The sequence below is a fragment of the Trypanosoma cruzi genome, genomic scaffold (genome assembly GCF_000209065.1).
Source record: "Trypanosoma cruzi strain CL Brener 1047053516451 genomic scaffold, whole genome shotgun sequence".
In the NCBI taxonomy this organism is placed as follows: domain Eukaryota; phylum Euglenozoa; class Kinetoplastea; order Trypanosomatida; family Trypanosomatidae; genus Trypanosoma; species Trypanosoma cruzi.
This window is the reverse complement of record NW_001849218.1, coordinates 21,480-38,633: the sequence shown is the minus strand read 5'-3', so window position 1 is coordinate 38,633 and position 17,154 is coordinate 21,480. Positions and strand designations below refer to the sequence as shown.

The following is a 17,154-nucleotide window of genomic DNA, read 5'->3' as shown; positions in this document are numbered from 1 at the left end:
CCTGTCAGTACCTGAGTGAGAACTGCGTTTAGTTTCACCCTGGCAAGTGGAGTGACCGTATCCTTTCCTTCATAATCCCTCCATTGCTCGAGAAAGACCACACCCTCGTGATGAAGCTTAGTAATATCCTCCAGCTCTTGGTACGCAGTCAAATTAAGAATATCTTCAAGAAGCTGCTGGTCTTGTACGTAAGCATTGGGTCTCCGAACAAACGCCTCCATCGTCACATTGTGGTCTTTTTCAACGGCCGCCCTGCCGCCCAAGTTGCTCCGAAGGAAATCGTTCAGCTTCATGTTGGTCCTGTTATTGCTTCCCTCCAGCAGAATGTCCTTTACGGTGCTTCTCATGGTCCACTGTGGTTGCCGCGCCTCCACTCTTATGTGTGTCGCAGCGGGTTGATCTGTGACATCCTCAGACTCCGACCTCGCTCTCCTCTGACGATCTCCCTGCGGCGCGGCAGACGCTCGACACTTGGCATTGCCACCTTGCACTCTATTTTTCTTTGGAGGCATTGTTTCTCCTTGTTTTCTTGGTTGGATTGAGTTAAAGCTGAATACTGACCAAAAAACGAGAAAGGAATAAAAAAGAAAATAGTCACAGAAATGACTGGCAGCCAAAAAAAGAGTGCCATACGCGCGGTGTGACGGCACTGTACTCGATATACGAGGACCACCACAACGACGGCGCGCGGGTGCCATTCACCCAGCACAGTGTTGGAAAGAGCAAACAACAACAACGTGGTGCGCACGGAGGGTTCGTCCACGCATCCCGCTCGCCACGGTCCCGCACCCGTGTGGCACCGCCGTCGCCGCACAAACTCTGCAAGAGGACGTGGGCACATAAACCATGACAGAAGCACACAAAAGTGGGAGGAGAATTCGGTGCAGCAACGGCCACACGCAGGGAGCACAAATCATACACACCACAACAGCGATGCATCACGGTAATCCCACACACAACAGAAAAGAGTGCAATTTGCATGCTTTATGGAAAATGACTGCGGTGTGCATGGCAAAAGAGTGCCGTGACTCTGCCTTTCATATTGCATTCGCCATTCACGTATCACTGGGAAGCACGCAGCCACCACTCCTCCGTTTCGCTCCCCGTGCTGCTCGTGCCGCTCCACTGGAGGAAGTTGTCACCGCACATCCCCATCACCGTGCATTGCGGAACGCAAATCAACCACACGGCATGGGTGCGGTGCCATCCCGCCAATAAATCCCAGGAAATTCCCACTGCCTCGTTTGGCACGGACGGCAGTCTCATTATGCCTGCGGAAGGCTTTTTTCCAAACAAGAACGCGGCCCCACCACACGCCAGTAAAAACGTTTGGTCCGTCACACGCAAAGGAGTTCAGCGAGAGAACAGCAGGAAAGAGAACACCGGCAGCCATGAGCAGCCCGCACGCGCCAACACACCGCTGCCTCGCATATCACCAAAAACAAAAATACCAAAGAAACATGTCACATCCCAACCACAAATCGCAAGTGCGGTTGCAGCTGACACTCCCACCTCCTGGGCGTGTGCGGCCCCTCGCTGCTCGGCGCTCTAAGTGGGATCACCAAAAGCACCAATTCGGGAAAATTCGACCACCGCCACAGCAGTCACGCTCCCCATTTCTCACAAAGGCGAAGGCTTGCAGTGGCACAGCGGACGGCGGCATGCACAGTCGCAGAGTAATGGACTGCCGCGGGAATCACGCAACGGCGATGCGCCCCTCCATTGGGAAGCCCAACAAAAAACATTTGTCGCGCAGTCCCCGTGAGCAACACACATTGAACCGTATTCAGCTCCACTACTGTGGCCATCCGCATTCACAGCATGAGTGCGACAACGCAGGCAAGGAAGCACGGAATAACACCATGCATCCCTCCAATAAAGGTCGGGCGGTGTCCATGTTGCCTTCAACAATAATTCCACCTCACATCATCCTTCTGCATATCCGCAGCAAAAAGGCCCACACGGTGTACACTACATTAGAGGTTCCTAAACGGCAAAAATCGGACCATCAGAGTGCTGCCCTCTTCTTAATGTTAAGTAGAAGCCCTCTGATCATTGTCGCCGCCAGCCTGTGGTATTATGGAGGAGCATTGCGTTCTCGGCATATCTCTCCATTTACTTTACTTTCCCGACGCCACAAATGAAGTGATGTTCCACAGGTGAATTCGACAGTTCTGAAGAACGCGGCGTGTCAGACTCACTGAAACTGTGTGTGTGTGTGTTATTACGGGCAAGCGATACAATGCTCTTGAACATCCATGTATTCCGATCCTGCGCAACACCCCATTTGGCGGCGCTGAAAACGTTGGACACCAAACACGCGAAAATCGCACAATGAATGACTCTGGAGAAAAAAAAAAAAAAAAAATAACGTCAACATAGACACAGTAACAAAACAAACAAAAGAAAAACAACCTCTGCGCATCCTCCCGCAAGAAGGTGAAGACACACACGCTTGTCCCCTTTAGTTTCACTCCAACTCCTCAAAAGTTGGTGGGTCTATAGCAGGAGGAAACACGCCACTCCTGCCTCGCTCCCTGTCACGAGGCATGGACGCTGCGAGAGGCTGCCAAGATGAGCCACACGTGTGTGGAGGACCCCAATGCTCGGGGCAGGTCGACAGCCACCCACACTCACCCCCACGCACAAAAGGGCAAAGGCAAGGACATGGAGAAGAGAAGCCCGCCGCACAGTGCATTCAAGAAGGCACACGCAAAAGCACCGCCATCCACATCGTACCGCAAAACAGCAATGCGAACAGCACACCCACGGCCGCAACAAGAGGAACGAGGCGCATCCAATTCCACCACAGTCCTTTACTTACCTCTGCCCCGAAGGACTGGCATCAGGACTCACAGCAGGTCGTGGCGGTGGCGTCCCACACTCACAGTGAGGCACGGCGCACACCATCCGCTCCCCTCCGAACGCACTCATCAGGGCGCCCAGTCACCCTCGTACCATCGCAATGGGGAACAAGAACAATCGTCGTCGCGGACCATCGATGCTTCTAGCAGAAAAGAAAAAGTGATGAGGGAGTGTCAACTGCACAGCTAGCAGTGGGACACCCAATGGGACACAAAGACACATAGTGGCATTCAACACAGCAAACAATAAAACAAGCCGCAGCAAATTGCCAAATACAGAAACCCAAGAAAAAAGTCGTAGATTCAGCAGAAATAAATGAATAATTAAATAATTAATAATAAAGAAAAAAAAAATCGCCTCAGTGGACTTTCATTTCATGTATCCCTCAGCGCAGCAGGAATTGTGCATCTCCATATGTTTCTTACAGAAAGAAAAAAAAAGGATCGCAGTGTTCCACGTGTCCACACGAAATCCCTCACATTTCATGAGGCACTCGGCCTCTTCCTCCACCCCTCATTTTGTACAGTCCGTGGGACGCACAGCAATGAGGCCGGCACCGCGTGCGGTGCAACAAAAGCAAATAAAACAGGGGGAAACACGTCACTCATGAGAGTGTGCAGCTAGCGACAAACGAAAAATAAATTAAAAAATAGTAAAAAGGCAGGGGTTCTGATCCCTCCAACAAGGCACCAGGAGCACATTATATCCGGAGGTGAAAACAAAAGGGATTTTTTAAAAGTCCTCAACGGAGTGCATTGAGTCTTCCTGAGGAGCTGCACACTCTTTTCCACGGAGAGTCGCGGCTCCACTCCCACCGTTTCACACAGCCGAGAGCTGCAATGCCCACAGCCCCAGAAAGAGGAGCAACAAGATCCGAGGCACACACCCACACGCACGGTGCCGTAGCCACTAGAGCCCTTCTCCAAAAAAGTGTTGTTCTTGGGCTGAGAGGCGTTTCCACCTTTGGAGCCACTGCCAGTTCCCGCTGGATCATCCGGCCCTTCAAGCATTTTCCCAGAAAGAGACTCTGGAAGAGCAAGGTTGCTGGCACCAACTTTTGTGGTTTCTTCCCTGGTCAATATGCGGTTGCACAAAAAGGCACTCGTCACTGTCACATACTTGTTTTGTCTCCCGGTGTCGCTTGCACTGCTTCCATCCCCTCCAATGTAAAAGTGTGAATTCGCGCGTGGCCCCTTTCCCGATGGTGATGTCGTTTCAGCATCCCACACACACTCACCATTGATCTATACGAAGGCCTTGTTGCCGGTCCTGCAGCGTGAGCATCACTCGTTATTGTTTGTTCAACTCCCAAAAGCCGGTGTGTTTGTTTGCGTTGAACATCACCCCCCTACTCCTTTCATGGCTGTGCGACAGCCAAAAGTGCACAGTGCGGCCTGCTCCCTTCACGCCAATCAAAGGGATACTCTTGACGCCTGCGTGTGTCTCGCGAATAGCCACCGTCGCCACAAGAGCGAAGTCGTAATTCACAAAGCCACAGTGATTATTATCCTTCCAACGGTTCACGGGGCAATGTTGCCCTGCGAATTGAAGCCCATTTGTGGCATTCTTTTCATTCGTCACCGTTGCAATCACGCAACGGCACTCGTCGATACACGTGTTGGCAGTGCCTGCGTTGGGCAGATATCCAACCAGACCCACCGTACTTATGGGCGACGCGGAGAAGGAAGCGTCCACGTCCGCCCAATTACGGGGGATGGAAGTGATCATCCGCAGCTCCTCCGTCAGGGGGACAGGAAACAGGCTGCTTTTCCCTTCATTCTGCCTTGCTTCCACAAGGTGCAACGCACCATCCGAGCACAGCAGGGCGTTGGCAATCGGCTTATCCACAGCAGCGTCCATGTAAGCCGGTCCAACACAAAACACGGGGTTGCTGTCAGTCACCCAAACGCAGAGCACATGGGCCTCACTCTCCCACCACGGGGAGCTCAATTTCCGAGCCTACAGCACGACGCTCTTTCCTCCAACGGTCGCAGTGACAATGGCTCCCACACGCAAGCTCATGTCCCAACTACCCGATTGTGAATTGGCCCATACGCCTGCAATTGCCCCGGGTACTTCCACCCACATTGTCCCCTTGTCACGTGACTCATGCACTCTGCAGTACCGGCTCCCATAGCAATGAGTAATCACGAGAAGTTGTCCCTGTTCCCACTCGGCAATGAGAAGGTCAATGCAGTCCGCAGGAAGAATGCCCTTTGAAAGCACTCAGCTGCTGCCGCCGTCCGTCGAACAGATGATCATGGAGAAATCGTCTTTTTCGTCATTGTACGCAATCACGGGGACACAAGCGTGCCATTCACCAAAACACCCGAGCCGCCAAAAAACTTCAACCCATCCGCGCCGCGTTCGCGAGTCTCGGGAATGATCTGTGATCACAGCAATTTGGGTTCACACCAGTGGATCAGCTCGCTCCGTCTGCCGTCATTGGGCTGCGTGAATTCACCCACAACCAGTTAAACATCACGGTCTCTCAACGCCCAATTGAACCCACCATTCGTACCAAACTTTTGCTAGCTTCCCGCACGAAGAAAAGCCCCATTGCCGCTCTCAATTGTCGTGGGATTGGACGCGGAGCCTACACCACCCTTTATATTCGCTGTGCTCAACACGACGTGTGTATTCCAGCCATTATTAAACTCACCAAAAAAAGACAACAAATTCCACGCAAAAAAGGTGGAACCCGCCACAATATCCGCATAAGAAAGCCCACTCGGTGCCCCATCGCTATCATTAAATATCGTGCAACCCCCATCAAAGGCAACCGTCACTCCACCAACACCCACAAGAGCGAGCGATCCAAACGAATCCCTCCTTCCACTTGCACCAGTCCCACCCTTCGGCTCCAAATGCGTTCGTCCCAGAACAAAAATAAAGGCCACCCACGACGGCCGCGCAATCACCTAATTCTCCCCCGTCGATGCGGCCGCAGCTCCACCAGTGGCGCAGCACATCACGAGGAGGAGCAGCACCGCAAAAGTAAACACACGCCGGGACATTTTGGGCCTCTGCGGCTCACTCTCTCTTCCTTCCCTCCTCCTTCCGCTGGATCCGGTCACACGGCAACGGTTGTGTGTGCGGGGTGCCTTCACTGCAGCAACACGTGAGAGCATATAAATATGTGTGTGTGGGCGGTGTGTGTGTGCTGTTTTTGTTCCTTTCAGGGCCTTCGAATTTCACGGTGGCGATTAGCGCTTGTTTCCTTTTTTCCTAGCGTGTGTCTGTGTTCAAGAAGTGGAAAGGAGTACAACAGCAGCAACACATCAGGCACGTCCGTGGGGAGCAGAAGAGAGCACCCACGCAGAGAGCAGGAGACGAGACAAACGCCAGTCTCGGGAAGAGCACAGCCAACGCCATCACCCTGACAGGCAACTCCACACCAGCCCTCACGCACACACACGCACCATAGCAATGCCGTCAGTCCGCCATGGAAGAGGAGAAGTAACCCACCGCCAACAAACAACGCACACAAAGCGAGCAATCACCCAAAGAGACACACGCGGAAGCGGGCCCTCATCCACCCATGACGCGGTGTCTCACTCCATGCAGCCACACGGAATGCGCCATTTCACCAATGGATCTTATCCTTCGTCCATCCCGCTAAGATAATTCTGTTCGTGATGGGCCTTAGAACACAATAGAAGAAAATAAACAATGCAGTGGTACTGCGACACCGCCAAACACAATTATTCCTCATACCGGGGCAGTTGTCCAATTATGCCTCGTATACACACACAATCAACATACTATATAGAAATCACCCAATGTTTTTCACCAGAAAACAAACAACCCCACTCCCCACTTAATTTCTTCTGTCACTGTTATGTTCGATAGTGTGGGTCATTTTTGACATCTTTTTGTAACACTGTCACCTGGTGCTGGTGCACCTGCACCGTATGCACACACAAGCATCCAAAAATATGTAAATCACCCAATATTTTTTTACCACAAATCAAAATTGCCCCTTTCCCCAATTCGTTTTCCTATTTCAACGGTTCTTCCACACTTCGGAGTGCTTCGTCTCTTCTAAATTCTCCGGATGATATTGACACTTGATACTGGGGCACCTTTTCCTCCCAGAATGCCGCTATTTCACGGCCTTCATCGTCGCTCACAATATTGGGATTGACGACATCACGTCTCTGGCCTGTCATTCATCGGCGTGCTGTCTGCGTGCTGCACACAAATCATCTCCCACAACATGTCTCGGGACAATTCCTCCCAACCATTGAAATATGCCGCCAGGCACTCCGTGAACTGCCCCACAGTGCTGGTTATCGTGTGGTGCTCACCCGCCGTAGCCATCCGCAGCCCAAACAGCGTCTTCCGCGGTAACTTCAAAAAGAAAAAAAAAGTCCACCGGCGGAAAGTTTGTGGCCCACGGTTTGTACAACAGCCGGTGGTTTATACAAGTATTTGTATGGTATTCCATTGCAACCACTCCACATACAACTCGGCGGGGTGGCCTTCAGGGTTCGCCTTCAGCACCGCGCACTGTCCACCACGGCGTGCTGGTGGCCTCAGCTCCTTAACGTCCTCTACTAATGCACTCACAAACTCCCCAAAACATTAATGCGCGCAAGCCAAACCCTCCCATACATTCAGACAAAAGAGTATTCCTCTTCACCAATACTAGCAACAGAAAAGAAAAATACCTTACTCATCACGTTTCCAGAAATAGTGCGGTATTCGACGCCCGAGGCAAAAAGATATCGGTGCGTTGAGAAATCCCTCAGCACCAAATTTTCCTCTCGCTCGGACAATCCTCACGAGTTTCTGAAACGGATTCTCAGAGTCCCACAGTCTCACTCCTCGATGTGTAAAATGCTTTTCACCATCCGGGGAATTGATCCCTTCCAAGGCACTCTGAATGGCAGCAGAGTGTGCAATGAATTCATTCGCATCAAAGATGTAACGTGGAAGCCGCCCCACTTTCTCCATGCGTTCTTTGACCATCTTCCAGTATTCCGCTTGATCATCTGCAGTCCCGTCACGCTTCATCCATGCACACATCGCCTTCACATCCATCTCCTCAGGGCAATTCATGATGATTCGCTCGGCTCCTTCTTGCGTCTCCCATTCACCGTAGTTGCGCACGTTTGGCGATGACACCAGAATCATGCCCCATCCGGTGCCAGGCAAAAAATATTCCTCTGGCGGTGTTCCTTTCTTTGCCACATCGTAAATAGCATACCCCTTCATCCCACAATCCCACAAATCACACAAAAATTCCTTGGATGCTCCTCTACCCACGTATCTTGTGACCGTCTTGATGGTCTTGTCAAACACGTACGTCGTGCTTCCATCAAAACTGTAGACAACCACTTGGAGTTTCTTGGCATCGTAGTGCAGCAGCTGGTAGAGGAGGTACGAGCCGGCATTCATCGACTTCCCGATCCCGGGCGTCCCAATCAACACACGTGGCCTAGGCGTAAAGTAGGTCTCACCGTGACTGCTGAACCATTCGATGAGATAATGCTCGACGATCTGCCACACTCGATCCACCTCACAGTTCACATAGCAGTCACGAGTGGATTTATTCTCCTCCCACGAGTACGGCCACCCCTTGTCCGAGGTGAGCACCATCAGCCTGGGACGCGGTGCACCGGATTGCTGCACACCGTCATCCTTTTCGAGAGTTTCGCCAACTGCCCTGTAATTCCATGGCTTTCCTGGCTTCCCCTCCCTCACTTCCATTCCCGTCCCCTCGCCGTCAGGGACCTCCACGACATGGCTCCACCTCGCATTGTACACAGACTCGTACACTCCCTCCAGGTATATCGGTGCGCTCGGCTTCTTTGGGTTCCTCGCTTCCTCAAGGGCTGCATCCAAGAACCTTTTAGTGATGCCATGAACACTTGCCTTTACCTCCGCAGTAGCCACCAACCACTTCAGTAGATTGTCTACACCATTTTTGTAAAGCTTGTTTATATCCTCTTCCATATCCATTTCCTCCCTCACAGCCCTCTCCATCATCTTGTAACGATCGGATGCCTGTATTTCGTTCAATACTCCCGCATCGCAAATATACTTCTTGGGGTCCTTAAAAAACTCTTCCAGTAAGACATCCCGATTGGCGTCCAAAGCGCCCCTGCCGTCCAATTCCATCGTAAGAAAATTATTCAGCTTCATTTTATCCACGCGAACCCTTCCTTTAAACACCGCATATTTAATCCTAGTGGAAACGTCAATTCCCAGTTCTTGTCGTTCTTGCCTTTCCCTTTCTTCTGCCTTCCGCCTCTCTTCTCTCAGTACATAAGAGTGGGCTGTGTTTATCTGTGCCCTTGCAAGAGAAATGACCGTATCCTTTCTTTCAAAGTCCCTCCATTCTCTGAGAGTGACAATATATCCCTTTTTAAGCTTGTTTGAAGCCTCCAATAGCATGTAAAACTCATCACACTTTTTTCTCAGCTCTTGGTATGACGGCGATGCCTTTATTGTGCTCAATAACACTTCGTCTTGAATGAACTCATTGGGGCTACTTAAAAATTCCTTCATGTAGACGTTCTCATTGAATTCCTCAACGCCCCTGCCGTCAAAATAATTCCGAAGGAAATCATTCAGCCTCATGTTGGTGATGCGTTCCTTTCCCTTCAGCAGTACTTCATCTAGCCGACTTTCAAGAGTCCACTGCGGTTGCCGCGTTTCCTCCACTCCTCTGCGAGTTGCAGCGTCGGAACCATCACCGGAGCCACGGCGAGGTGCCATCACAACACCCGTGCGATGAAGCATCCCACTCGCACCGCCCAACTGCGGCCAGCAGGTGCCGCTGGCTCCAAAGGACAGTCGCGGCTGTTTCGTCCCGCAGTCCCAATGACGTTGGGCGTGGCACTCGCATGGCGGGGCTGTCGGTGCGCCATGCAGCCGCACTGCAACGCCTGTCGGTGAAACAGTCAAGGGCCGCCGCCCCCAAAGCAGCAAGACGTGCAATCGGCCACAACACCGCCACATTATCGACTTTTTCTATTTTATTTTATTTTATTCACGTTGTCTGTCTGTTTGCCCTATCAATAACACTAGTAATGATGTGCACCCTCACGAAAGAATAAAAAGAAAACACGATCCCACCGTCCCAATGCAACTCAACACTCTCCTCCACCCACCGCCATTGCCGCACAGGAGACCGCAGTCACATCGCAGAGTCAGCACCACAACATGCAGCACACCATCGTGCACCGAACAATGGGCGAGACGCAGCCAGGCACCGCCCCGCCACATTTTCCCACCCCTCAATTCTTGCGTGCCCGCACAAAGTGGCAAACAGAATCAGAGTGCACACAAACCCAACAATCCCCCTCACTCGCTGAAGCACATTATTCGCATGGAGTGACATTTAAAAACACACCGGCAGTAGCAGAAGGCATGGAATTTCCCTGCCAACCCTGCGAAGAGACACAACAACTCTGCGGAACAAAAGTGGCACCCATCGGTGTTGCCCGCAGTTCACATGACAGGACAAATTCCACGCACGCATATTTCCGGATTCCTCACTAATTGAGTGCACATCAACAGTAAAAGTAAAAAATAAGTGCATCCAAGATGGAATTAAATACGTGAAGAAGTCGGCCTGCTTTCTTCGATGGCGTTGGCGAGTAATCCCACACAATCCAATCAAAGTGGCACGCCGGACAGAATGGCGTCAGTTGATAAACAAATAATTGCGCCAATGCAGAAAGCAGCAGTAATTTGGGTTTTACACCCAAATTCGGGGGCGACAGTGGCATGAGAGTGTGTATGTGTGCAAGACCTTTCGTGGGACGGTGGCCCTCAATCCCGCCGTGCCCTGGCACAAAAGGGCGACAAAAAAAAGGGGAGCACACTCTCCAGAAAGGGAGTTACGGTTGATCAGTCAGCCCACGTTTCGTCTCACACGGCATCCACATATGTGCACTCCACCTCAAATACGTACCTCCCTGGACGCCGCATGCATGACGTGTGGTTTCGTTACTTGCAATGTGTTCTTCCTCCCGCAAGCAACAAAAAAAAAGAATGGCCATGGCGCAGCTCCACTGAGGGAAAGCAATCGGGGCAGACACGGGTGGGAACCAGAGATCACACCAACAATAAGAACAATAATAAAAAGGTAATAGCTCCAAGTCACAGAATTGTGCAATGTTCATCCCTCTTCTTCTACATTGAAACCTCCCCAACAGAACTAATGCAGCAGACACAAGTGCAGCGCAATATCTTTCTCTGTTCCGCGTTCCATCTTAATTCCCATGTGTGCCACGGCGGTGGTGCCTGCGTTACACCTGGGATGATTCCAAAATATCAGGCAGCATGCTGTGGAGAGTGGATGCCTAAAAAGAGTGCCCACGTCAGTGTCTAACTGGAAATGACATCAAATATATATATATATATATATCCGCGACACAAACTACCCGTGTGTGGCCGTACTAAAGCAAACACTGAGACACGTGTGGAGCGACGTAAAAAGAAAAAGAAAAAGGAGGGAGTAAATAATGAAATACCCCACAGAAATGCATCAACATATACGCAAGGTAATACATCATTCCACATAATTCTTCGTTCTTCCTCTCGTTCCTTCTACACAACATCAGAAGCATAAAAAGCGACAGGCATGCCCTCCCACACAGTCATCGGGGAACAGGAGAGAGGCATTGCAGGCATATGGACAAGAATAGAAACAATGCACAGAAAAACAGCAAAAATGCCGTTGCAGAGTCCGATGGGTGACTGTGGTGCGCAGCAGCAGCGGCCCCACGCCCTCCCTCATCGACCAGCAACGCACACGTCTTAATTTCATTTAGTGAAAGCCACAGAAGGGCGTTATCGTTTTTTTACCCCTAATGTTTTCTCAAATAAATTCTGCGGCACGCACAACAGCCACCATCGCGGAACACGTCCTCATTACTGAGTAAAAATCTGAATAGGAGCCCCGACATCCGGAGAGGGCGCTGCAGCGGAGGGCGTGCAACACACACCCGTGACACAGCCGCCCTAGGCTAGCGTGATAAATCGATAATCCGTTTTTGCCAAAATCGACAAAAATAAAAAAAAAATTCAATCAACCAAGCGTCCAATAAATAATAATAATAAAGAAGTAAACACACTTCCAAAAGCATCCACTTTATGCCGCATCCATGAGGAGCCTCGTACACTCTCGCCACGTGGAGGTACTGTTTGGGCAGACACTTTCCAACTCCAGCAGAAACTGCGCTAAATTTTTCGTCAAGCGGAGCATCTTCACCTGTCCAAAGAAGCATGATTAATGCTGCAGCTCGCACTGGATGCACGGTCGAGCAGGCTCAGGGCGTCGGAGCGGGTGTCACCGGCCATGAGCTGCAACAACACCGCAGGTGGTCGGTAAGACGACGCAACGGTGGTGCCTGAGGCGTAAGACGATGATGTCATGTCGTGAGGCTTCTGCGTCTCTTCGGCGCTCTCCTCGCCATCGCGCAGCAGTGCCTCCAGCCCACCACGATGCGGCTCGCGCAGCTCCTGCCAGTGGCGGTCCTCCGCGTACCACACAACGACGCTGTACACAGCGATCGCAAGCAGCACAGCCGCCATGCAGAAGTACTGGACGTGGCAGCCTCCCACGGGCGAGTGCACAGCCGCAATCAGGCCCACCACACACAGCACCGACAGCTGGAACACGCACCAGTACACGCGGCTGCCCCTCATGTTCGTCAGCATGCCGCCGTACATCCGCTGCTGCGCCGCGGGGTGCCAATACCCGACGGGGTACAGCAGGCGCTCGTGCAGCGGCTTCCTCGAAAACTGCCAGTACTTCGTGAAGCTCGCACCCGTGTGGCGGGCAATCAAGTAGCACACGCCAGCAGGAAACGCCACACCGTACAGCACGCCAACGACACCAACCACGCGGTGCTGCGCGCGGGCGCCGGGCATCGCCAGTGCGAGCACGGAGCCGAAGAAGATGCCGAGGTGCATCGCGTGCGCCACGACGTACGTCAGGCTCGGGAAGCGCATCGCCGCCCACGCACTCGCCGCGTCCACGCCGCGCCACCGCTGGAAGGCCGCCGTCACACCGCAGTGCACGCACCCAAACGCAGCGGCAAGCAGCGCGTTGCCCACCACCATCCACAGCGGATCAAGGGCAGCGAACACCGACAGGAAGTACGGCAGCGCAACGGTGCTCGCACGCTCCTGCGCCGAGGCGCATGACATCCTCGCAAACACGCCGAGCGCCTGCATCTCCAGGATGGAGCCCAGCCCGCCGGTCACCACGACGCCAACAGCCGCCGCACCCGCAACGACGCCGGTGATCGCCGAGAGGGCGCTGGCAGCGGCGGGCAGCGTGTTCGACCTGATCGTGAAGGACCCAAGCAGCACACCCTTGCAGCCGCCGGACACCGCCACAGCATCGCAGCGAATGACTAGCGTCTCGTCGGCAGCAATGAAGTAACCCCGGTGCACGGGCACAGCCAGCTCCAGGACGGTGGACGGATTCGTCGCGTTGCGCACCCACGTCGCGTTGCTCAGCATTGCTCCCCACGGACCGCCAAACCCGCGAGGCTGCGCCGTCGACACCGGCACAAAGCTCAGGTGCGTGCCGAGCTGCGGGTCGCGTGCCCACCGAAACGGCGGCGGCAGCGCCACCATCAGCAGTGTCGGGACGGCGCTCCCACCGCCGCGAATGTCGTTCTGCGTCAGGCTCCCGCCATCCGTACCATGTCGCTGCCGAGTGGAGATGTGGAAGAAAATCCCTGACCCTGTCTGCGGGGGGTTGCGGTGGAACGCCGCCGACCTCACTCTGGTAAAACGTCTGGCGCTGAGCATGATGATGCATAAAGAGAACGTTTTGTTTTGTGCGATGGGTGGGACGAAGATGTCTCTTACCCTGAAGCCACTATTTTAGGCCTGCCGGAGCCAGCACCAGGAACCACAGCACTTCATGAATGCCCTCAATGTGACAGGCGGGCGGGCAATGCCGGAGCCTCGGCCAGCCACGCCCGGCACAATCTGTCCGATGGTGAGAATGTCACGACGCCAAAATGGAGCTACAATGCACGCGCCGTAAGGCTTGAACCACAAGGGGAAGAAGGCCAATCCCGCACAGCGACTTTGCCTCGGAAAGCGACTCTCTCCTCCGCGCAAAAGGAGAATGCCACCGAGAAACAGTGCACTGTGTGCCTAAAATGTTAGGCGCACATCCATTCATCAACGTCCCACTGTCGCCGATTCCAGGACGGCAGAGGGTCAGGCCGCCGAGAAAGCGCACGTTGCCCGGCGATGACACCCCGATGGGATCAACACCGGCCGAATTTCCCCGTCCAACGTGCAGCTTTCAGTGCCACAGCAGTGACGGACTGACCCGCCACCGCACGGCATGCCACGGGCATCAACCAGACATCGTGAAAAACAGCCAACGTGAACTGTGCGAGGAGACAAGTCCGCACCTACTCCGCTGCCCAGCTCTGCAAGCACCTATACAAAAGCCTGGAGTGGACGCTTGGGAAATGAGGAAGCTGTGCTCCACCAAAATTTTATCGCAGTTTCTCTTCGGGGTTTGAAGACTCTGCTCCCAGCAGTACCTCTGCGGGGCGAAAAGACACGAAAGCTCTCGCAGATGCGCAACAATTGTGTGTTTCACGCCTTCCGCTGCAGCTCCCCCTCCGGGGGCTGGGGCTCTTCCTCCCACCTCCACACAGCAGTGCCGACGTGCTTCACGGTGGTGATCGGCGTGAGGGCCATCGTATTTATGCGATAAAACACGAGAAACCCTCCCCCTTTTCTTTTTATTCTAAGCAGTGCAGCCTCCGAATTCGGCATGATGCATCATAATTGGTAGTGTTCTCACTCCCTCATAACCTCTATCAAAAGTTGACACTGGCAAAAAGTAATTTTGCTGCTTTTTTATGGAGGGGAAGGTATCACATTTTGTAATACTCCTGTTGGCATCATTTCTTTTCCTAGTTCCTCTCAATCCATCTGCTCCAGCAGAGTGGGGTACTCCTCGCAACCTGCCAGATGGTTGAAGCGACCACAAAATACAGGCTTTTCCCCATTTTATTCGATTGGTCTCGGAGAATTTTCCTTTGATGCGCCTCTACACCTCGGTATAATCACACACAACCAAACAAAAACAAAAGCAAAGATTTTTTGGCTCGCAGCAAACGAGGCCTTTTGTGGAAACCCACTGCTTGCGTTGTTTGCACCACGCAATGTGCTCTTTAACCGTAGAAGCTGTGCGTGCACAAAAGACACGTGCATTCCCATGGCTCCCAACGGGAACAATTCACCTCGGCACAATTTCCACCACTGTATCCCTCGGACTGTCCTTTCGTTTCTAAGAGAGATCTGCAAGAGGGTTCAAGAATAAACGCAGAAAAAAAAAAATCAAGGACGCATTTGTTCAGTTTCACCGCTTGATCGGTGCAACGGTTTGGCGTGGCCCGCCTCTCACCCGGCAATAAAACACAGATGCACACAAGCATCTTCAGATAACACCCTCATTTTTTCCCCCAGCGTATCAAAGGATGGCTAAAAAGGCGTATCGAATGAAAAACGTGTGTGCAGCGGGCACGATTCGCACTCCATGAATTCTCTACATCTCCATGAATAAACTCTCACGACTACGCAAGAAATTCCGCCCCATACAGCAATGCTTGGTCTCCTTTTTTAATTCTGGTATGCTCAAAAAGAAAAAAGAAAAGCAAAGGTGGCGGCGTTCCGGCACACCAGATGAGGGCAAAAAGAAAGACTCCTATCCTTCACTCCACCAGACCCTTCCAATAGACATCACCAGTCTTTCAACGACTATCTCGCAAAGGCTGCTACGTGTGGAGTTGTGCCGTTATTGCTTCGCTCCCCCCGACGCATCCTCACAGGGCGCTGCAGTCATGATACTGTCCGCCAGTCACAAGGGACACAACAGAGGCAGCTGGTCCAAGCGACCGGTGTCAGCCCCTCCTCCCCTCCCCTCCCCTCCCCCTGTGAGGAACGGGAGAAAGAGACAGGGAAAAAGCAAGAAAAGGGCGTGGAAACAAAAAGGGCGCTCACATGGAATCGAGAAAACAAGTGACGCTCAATCCAGAATGGGACACGGAACCGGTTTTCAAGATAATTCCTCGAAAAAAAAAACTGTAGGGTTACCCGCCAAACGCAACTGCTGCAGAGATGCCTCAATTAAAACTAATAACACGTTTTTGTACTTTTGAACTTGTCGTTGGTCGTCTCACGGGCTGTACAAACGTCTTGCAGAGCTCCTGGAAGAAGGGCATCTCCCTCAGCGTCGTCCTCCAGATCAAAAGCCAAAGCACCATAATGAAGGTGCATCCCACGCCAAGCGTAATAAGCACACACGACACGCTGAGTATGACATCGCTCAACTCGCCAGTGATGGTAAACATTCTACAGCGTTCTAAATGACGGAGGACACGGACTGAAGCAAAAAAAAAAAAAAAATTTCACACCGTGTATGCAGGAAAGCATTCAAATAATAAAAAACAGAAGAAACAGCAAAAAAAAAAAAAAGGAACCCCCGTCCTCCTTCGACCCCACCCCACCCCAAACGTAATGAAGATTCTTCACAAAATACAGTCTTCTCGGTGAGTCAATATTAATTATTGACGCAGCTGGACTCGACTCACGAAGACGAGGGGGTGGAGGGACGCTCGCTGCTTGGCCTCAATTGAGATGCATTCAAAGAAGAGAGTTGAAAGCACTCATCAACACGGCTTGTAAGTGAGCCAAGTGCGTGTGCATTCGTAAACGTCTTCGTTTGACTAAAGTAGGGGTCTTGCAATAGCTCCTCTGCGGTCGGTCTTTTAGTCGGAACACGATTGCAACACCGCATAATTATTTCCTTCTCTTGCGCTGAAATTTGCTCGTCTAGTTGAGGTACAAAATTTTCATTATGCCCCACGTTGTAGCAGAAGGTCTGAGGTGTCATTTCCTCCATGTTTGGCCAGGGAAGCCTGCCACTTAACATCTGCGCCATCATAATGCCAAAGCTCCATATATCGGATGCCTTCTCCGCCCTGCCTCGTGCAGCTTCAGGGGCGATGTACGGTGGAGTTCCCTCCGGCTGGCCGCTGTTACAAGCTTTCAATAGACATTTTGACGTCCCAAAGTCACTCAACTTACACAGACCTGTTTCCAGCAAAAGAACATTTTGTGGTTTAATGTCTCGGTGAACAATGTCTTCCCGATGCAAATACACAAGTCCCTTCAAGACATCCCGCAGGTACCGTTTTGCCTGATCGACCTTAAACTTTGTGAACTTGTGCAGCATGTTGTAAAGACTCCCACCACTTGCAAACTCCATTACAACAAGCAGTTTAT

General features: G+C 52.2%; 1 protein-coding gene and 4 pseudogenes across 1 annotated transcript, besides 9 other annotated features; all 5 read right to left on the bottom strand.

Moving 5' to 3' along the window:
- Tc00.1047053506343.51 lies at positions 1–512 on the bottom strand (annotated as a pseudogene; the record flags this gene model as incomplete).
- Positions 1–11,765: a sequence feature (areas not merged during assembly with more than two copies in the genome that could not be assigned to a particular haplotype).
- Positions 2,351–2,371: a sequence feature (AT_rich).
- Positions 3,175–3,219: a sequence feature (AT_rich).
- Positions 3,978–5,882, bottom strand: Tc00.1047053506343.41 (annotated as a pseudogene).
- Tc00.1047053506343.30 lies at positions 6,865–9,834 on the bottom strand (annotated as a pseudogene).
- Positions 11,229–11,248: a microsatellite.
- Positions 11,766–13,021: a sequence feature (heterozygous, non-Esmeraldo-like haplotype).
- On the bottom strand, positions 12,091–13,647 carry Tc00.1047053506343.20 (annotated as a pseudogene).
- Positions 13,022–13,125: a sequence feature (areas not merged during assembly with more than two copies in the genome that could not be assigned to a particular haplotype).
- Positions 13,126–13,531: a sequence feature (haploid, Esmeraldo-like haplotype).
- Positions 13,532–17,154: a sequence feature (heterozygous, Esmeraldo-like haplotype).
- Positions 15,775–15,801: a microsatellite.
- Tc00.1047053506343.10 (protein kinase, putative) lies at positions 16,457–17,154 on the bottom strand (the record flags this gene model as incomplete). The annotated part of the gene is made up of 1 exon (XM_803694.1): positions 16,457–17,154. A coding segment is annotated over one exon (698 nt), but the record flags the coding sequence as incomplete, so codon positions are not given.